The 6626-nt window shown below is 42.0% G+C and overlaps 1 protein-coding gene across 5 annotated transcripts in view; it reads left to right on the top strand.

The window, feature by feature from the left end:
- The first annotated feature begins 348 nt into the window (after positions 1-348).
- lrrc1.L (leucine rich repeat containing 1 L homeolog) overlaps positions 349-6626 on the top strand; it is a 58639-nt gene continuing 52361 nt past the window's right edge. The window contains exons 1-2 of one of the 5 annotated variants that reach the window (XM_018261921.2): positions 349-777; positions 1166-1381. In XM_018261921.2, the coding sequence (XP_018117410.1) occupies positions 1223-1381 (159 nt within the window). In that variant the 5' untranslated portion in view covers positions 349-777; positions 1166-1222. 5 annotated transcript variants of the gene reach the window in all.

Below are 6626 nucleotides of genomic sequence, written 5' to 3'. Positions count from 1 at the left end.
CATCCATATTGCTTCCTCGTGAACACCCACCTCCTTCTTTCTAAAATGGTTAATTAACTAGTTAATAAGACAACAGTTTTGTACTTTTTCTATTAGCTAATAACATATGAACTGGGTTTTTTAAATGTCACCCCTTTCTTCTCAAAGGCACTCATGTAACTTTAGGTGACTCAATAACAAATGTGTTGTGTCCCACAAATGACGAGAGAGAGTGAGTGAGTGAGTGTGTGTCTCTCTCTCTCACAGGCGTGCAGCTGCCCAGAGGCCTGCAATAGCCATCAGGCAAAGGAATGACAATGCCAGTGTGGCTCTTAAAAGTCAAGTGATCACCTCAGGCTATAGTTGAGTGGTGTAAATGCCATTATTACCTTTTAGTGAACTCTTCATAAACTTTCCTGTGACTCCCTTTTCCCTCGTGTCTAACTTATCAGCTGGGAGCAATGTCTGGAGAACTAGGTGCTGCTGTGAGACGGTGGAAGCAAAGTCTCCCGGGGCGAATGAAACAATTATAAACAAATGAGCCCCTGCCGCCCAGCACAGCAGGAGAATGCCACTGACCAGACGCTCAGGTGTACGAGCCCGGGGGCGCGCCAGTAGCAGAGAGAAGGGAACCAACGGCAGCACACAGCGAAGGGACCGATACTCCGATGCACGGGTGCATGTCCCATGCAGGGAAGGAGGGTTGTCTCACTCACACCCAGCGCGCCGCTTCCAATGACCAATCAGCGCCTGCTAATTAGGCAGTGAGGGCGGAGGTGCCTGGGAAGAGCAGAGCCGGTGAGTGGCACTCCTTTCCAGCAGATGCTTTTCTATGCTGGTTCCGGGGAGCCGGGGGAGGAAGGTTACATGTTGGGTTCTTTTCCCTGTTCAGTGTACGCAGTGTAAGAAGTTCCGGGAGTGCGGCGCGTGATTAGGAGCCGTGAGAGAGGACGGTGACCTGCAGTGAGTGAGTGACTGGGCAGGTGCGAATCACTGTGAAGCCAGACAAGCGGGTGTAGTGACCCCCCTCACTGGAGGGGCGGGCAGTCTGAGCCGTTGTGAGTGCACTGTGTATGTGTGTTTGTGACCTGAGGAGTGAGGAGCCCAACAAGTTGTTGGATGCTGACAGTGAGGTCGGGGTCGGCAGATTTCCTCCAGTAGTAGTGACTGATTTGTTTGCTCGCAGCTGGGGCGGGCTCACCACAAGGCACGGGGGTGCCCGCTGTTCGGACTTTGCCCGGGGATGTTCCATTGCATTCCCTTGTGGCGGTGTAACCGTCATGTGGAGTCCGTGGATAAGAGACACCGCTCGCTGCTCGCAGTCCCGGAGGAGATCTATAGGTACAGCCGGAGTCTGGAGGAGCTGCTCCTGGACGCCAACCAGCTCAGGGAACTCCCCAAGGTAAGTGCGCCAGGCCAGACATTCCATCTGTGCTTCTGTCGGGGGGGGGAGCTTCTCATTGAAGGCCACCTGTGGCGCCATACATGCTCTTAAACTACAACTCCCAGATGCCCATGACAGCTACAGTGGCATCATCATACATGATGGCAGTCTATCAGAAGCGCCACAGGCTCTTCCCGTGACATTTCTTACATTGTTGCATTTCACCCATCAGCGACTTCATTGACTTTCTCCTGCAATGGGATGTTCTGTTGATTGACATCTTGTACTTTTCTTCCTGGAATCCAGAGGCATGTGCGAGTCATTGAGCAACTCCAGTCCCGTGTAGAATTGGAATTGCTTTTGATGGGCTGTGTTCAGGGACAATGTTGGGAACCCAAACTGATTGACTTCAAAGGGGAGGACACTGTTCTGTGTAACAAAATGATCACAGCATTTATTCCTCCCCTCTGGTTTGTTGGTTGTATAAATGGTACAGTCCATTATGGCCCCACTTGCACGTTGTCATTGCACCTCTAGTAATTATAATAAACATTGCTTTATTGAAGATCTTTTCCTCTAGTGTAATTGTCATTAAGGCTATCTATAGCATTATGTGGGCGAGCCACTAGATTAACTAGAAGCAGGATACATGTTATTGGGTCATCCAGAGGATTTTACAGTTCACGTGTTCTTACTTTATGGACGAGTCCAACCCACGTTACACTTTATTAGCTCAGATCTGTCCGGGGCAGGTATACTTTGTGGTTATGTTTGCAAATTCAAATACGGAATGAAGAGGTCAATAATTTGATTCAGTTTTTCTGTCTTGTTAAAATAATGTCCATCTGGAGTCAGGGTTTTATTTAGGCCTCTTTTTAATCCCTCAAACGACTGATGTGATAATCTTGTTTTTACAATGTGCTCTTCCTGGTATTTTTCCCCCTCTCCATCTGTCTCGCTGGTTACACAGTTCAGGTTGTTTACATGGCGGAACGAAGGTGGTTGCAAAGCTGAAGTGGCAAAGTGAAGTTGGTTTAATGAGTAACGCTTGTCATGACCTTGTCTTTAAACAGATGGTAACTATCCATTCTATAGTGGTATGAGCCAGTTCCTTCACTTTGATTATAAGCAATTTTCTCTTTCTGTACAACACTGAATCAAAATCTTGTTCTTTGGCCTATAAGATTCTTGTACAGCAAAATGTTTTTTTTTTTTCTTTTCTTTTTTCAACCTTTCCTATGAGTGGTTATATTAATATACTTTATTTGTATATAACATGTTCTGCAGCAGATTACATTAACTTACTACGAGGGGAATGAACACTAGGGGTTTTTTTTCTTACACTTCTTGAGAAATCTTCAGTATAAGTAGATGCTATCAGGCATAGGCCTTGCCTTTATGTAGTATAAACATTTACAAGAAATGACGACTGTTTTTGTAAAAAGTACCTGGGATCCTGTAACCTTGCATCTGGGCAGTTCCAGCTACAATCAGGAATTCCTCAGCTCAGACATGCCCTTGTATTGTCAGCCAATCAGGCTAAACATCCAGGTTATACACACGGTCGAAACTGAGCTGCACGCTACATTTGGAATGGATACAATGCTAACAGACTGGATTAATGTGATTTTGTATTTGCTCAGACTTGTTCTTTTAGCTACTGAATGCATTATGACAGCTTTAGAAAGAAAATAGAGTTTAATCCAAATGGAGTAACAATTGCCCAGCTTCATAGTTTGATACTGTGCAGTGTAACAAGCCTACAGCCTTTCGTTCATATTGCTGACCATTATGAGCCCAAAGTCAGATATCATGCTTAATTTCATTCTTATGGCTGCGCCAAACCTACTGTAGGCTTCAGTTGATGTCAGACTTAAAGGGTGACATGAAGCTCAAAATCTTTTTTTTATTTTTTGCATAGTGAAAAATGAATTTTTAGTAACTGTCCTGTACATATTATTACAAATATTTGATGTTTCTAAACTTGTGATTAATGTAATTGATTGAACAGTGCTTCAGAAGTTGGTTCTGCAACGGTTTTGATAATCAGCTGTTTGCTGTCACATTGTGCCAGGAGTAATAACCAGACATGCAGAGAATGGAAACAACCAGACAGATACAGAAGGGCAACTAAGCTGTTAAAGGGTATGGAAAGTTTGAGTTATGAGGAAAGACTGGTCAAGTTGGAGTTGAGGTGAAAAGGAGCTTAAGGAAATAACTAAGTTTAATATATGCCCCCCTTAAATATTTATACAATCTAATGCTTTATTTACCAGTAGGTCCTTCCAGCAGTCAGAAGGGCATCCATTCCAAATAGAAGAGAGAAGTTTTTTCATCTTAATATTTGGAACGGGTTTTTACAGTGAGAGCTGTGAAGTTGTGGAATTCTCTCCCTGAATCAGTCGTACTGACAGATACATTAGATAGCTTCAAGAATGGTTTGGCTTTTTATCAAATGAGAATAGACAGGGTTATTGTAAATTATTCTTAGACTGAGGGCACATGGAGTGTTGGCTCCATGTTGGCAATCTGATCAGTCACTGGATACATTTAACACTAAGGGCACAGGGAGCGTTGGCTTTACTGCTTGGGTTTTTTTTTTTTTGCTGGCTGAGAGGAGCAGATCCACTCCTTGTCTTCCATGATTCTTCACAGGTCTGTTAATTAGCTGGCTTCTGCTACATTGTGTTAAAATCAGAACCTCCAGGGCAGAGTACACAAAACAAACAAGACCGTGCGTACTATAGCAGTAACATTTTTTTTTAGTTATGTGTATGTTCTTTCACAAATGCAGATTGGCGATGTATGTTTTCTGAAGTGATTATTGGACTGAAGTGATAATTGGATCAGTTTGGTAACATTGATTTGACCTACTATTTTTTTGTTGTGAAGAGTAGACCGTTTCTTAAAATTGCAATAACATTTTCAGTAAGTTGACTGAATACTTTGTTTATTATATAACACAGTTCATATTTCCATACTATATGGGCTACAGCAAAATCTAATTGCTAGTCCTATCACTGGGCCTAAATATAATGGGATAAATGTCACTTTTGTAAAAAAAAGGGGAATACTGCCTCTTTAGGGTGGTGGCACACCTGAAGATTTGGGGGAGATTAGTTGCCCATTATCAAATCTCCCCTACATTTGTATGCCATCCATCGGCGATTCATATTCTTTTAGGTGGGAAGGCATTTTGGGGAGATTAGTCAGCCAAAGAAGAGAACATTTGTTGCTGGGCGACTAATGTCCCCTGAATCTTCACGTGTGTCACCACTCTTTTCAGTGTAAGTTTAATTAACTTTATTCCTATTGTTTTAACTAAGAAATACGTGTGCAGCCCTCTTAATAGCTGCTAACAGGCTGCAGCTTAGGAGGGGTATAAAGAGAGGGCTTCTACGTGGAATGGAATCCATCTGCTCATAACAAAAAACATACTTTTGCCTATTGTTTCAAATAAATGTTCAGCAAAAGCCCTATTTACTTATGTATTTAATCCCACACTAAAATTTGAAATGTAGAGCTTTTTTTTTTCTCATAAAGAAAGATAGGGAAATACTAGGAGACTACCTGATTCTGTCTGCTTAAAAATAGTGAATTAATTGTTCAGCTGGACAAAGATCTCTAACATAATGCCAGTGTAACATTGGAGCTGCTAAAGAATAGAAATGTGAATGTATTAAAATGGCCCTGTAAAAGCTAAATCCAACTGAGAACGTGTCCGACTATTTCAAGGAAACCTGGTAATATCCTAAAAATGACTATTGCTGCAGATAGTGAGAATGAAATAAATCATATTTCAGTTTTTTATCTTTATAATTTTTTGGTGCACTTAAAATAGTCTTTTAGTGCTTTGAAATGAACCTGTCACGGAGAACAGCATTTCATTGTAAGTTTGTATTAGTAAATGAGTGGTCATGGTTCTGAATACTTTAGCAAGGCACTGTACATAGATTCCTTGCATTTATTATTAAGGTCTATTCTTCAGAGTTACAGTAATGAAATGGCTATTAACGTGAAAGCAAAGTGATTTGTATGTATGTATTTATATAGAACCACAAACTTACACAGTGCTTTACAAGACGTAAACACAAGGGATACAGTAATGATACATTGTACAGTTAAAATAAATCTGTGGTTGAGTATTTCAGTACACAATTTAAATGAGGTCCCTGACCTGTAAATCTTAAATCTATTAGGAAATCAGAACCAAAAAGGGGGTGGGGTATAACTGCATAGGTTAAGTGTGTGTTGCTGCAGAGGAAGTCTAGTAAAGTGCATCATCTTCTAGAAGTGATTTTTGAGACCCTTAAGCTGGCCAAAGATGTAAAGATTTTTAAAAGATCCAATCTTTATCTTGAGACCACGATTATCTCGAAATGATTGTTTAAATGTACGATGTGTCCATCAACTAAAAAGACCATTTCAAGCGATATTGCCAGGAAAACTGAAGAGTAGCTGCCTGCTTGGCCCTGCCAACATAGATAGCTTGCACTGGGACCAATAAAGATTTTTAAACCTGGCCAATCAAATTTCTGACAGATGTCAGCCGAAAAATCGTAAGATGTATGATCGTTCGAATCCCACTAACCGCACAATAATTTAAGAGATTGGTCAGACTGGACTGAAATCGGTCGTTCACCAAAGAAGAATCTTTGCGTCTATGTGGACCTTTAGAGAAAAGTGCTAGTGTGTGAGCATTTTCACAAAGGCATTTTACACAGGCAGATATTAGCTGTCGACAAATTAAATGTATGTAGGGTTGCCACCTTTACTGAAAAGATTACTGGCCGGTGGGGGGCGGGCACAAAAAGGGGGCAGTCCATGATGCAAAACGGGGCAGGGCTACACAGCATGATGCAAAAGGGGTGGAGCAACATCACAGCGATGTCAAGAACACTGCAAAAAAAGGTAAGTTCTGCGCGAATTGGGGGCAGGCCGAGAGCTTTTTTTAAAGGGTATTACAAATTACCGGCAACTGCATTGCCGGTAAATTTGTAATACCGGCCCCGGCCTTGGCAGGTGTTTTATCGGCTAGGCCAGTAAAATACCGGCCGGATGGCAACCCTAAGTGTATGGGGCACTCCGATGGGCAACCCGATCAACATCTGGCCAAAACTCGGCTAGCAAATGAAAAACCTTGTTACAGTGATAATGTCCTTATTAATATGTTGTAGATTAAACTATTCAAAGCAACTTTTTGGTTGGTCACTATTTTGGATTCGGCCGAACCCCTGAATACTTCTTGAACGATTCGGCCAAA

This window comes from Xenopus laevis, chromosome 5L (genome assembly GCF_017654675.1).
Source record: "Xenopus laevis strain J_2021 chromosome 5L, Xenopus_laevis_v10.1, whole genome shotgun sequence".
NCBI lineage: Eukaryota > Metazoa > Chordata > Amphibia > Anura > Pipidae > Xenopus > Xenopus laevis.
This window is presented reverse-complemented; position numbering and strand designations above follow the sequence as displayed.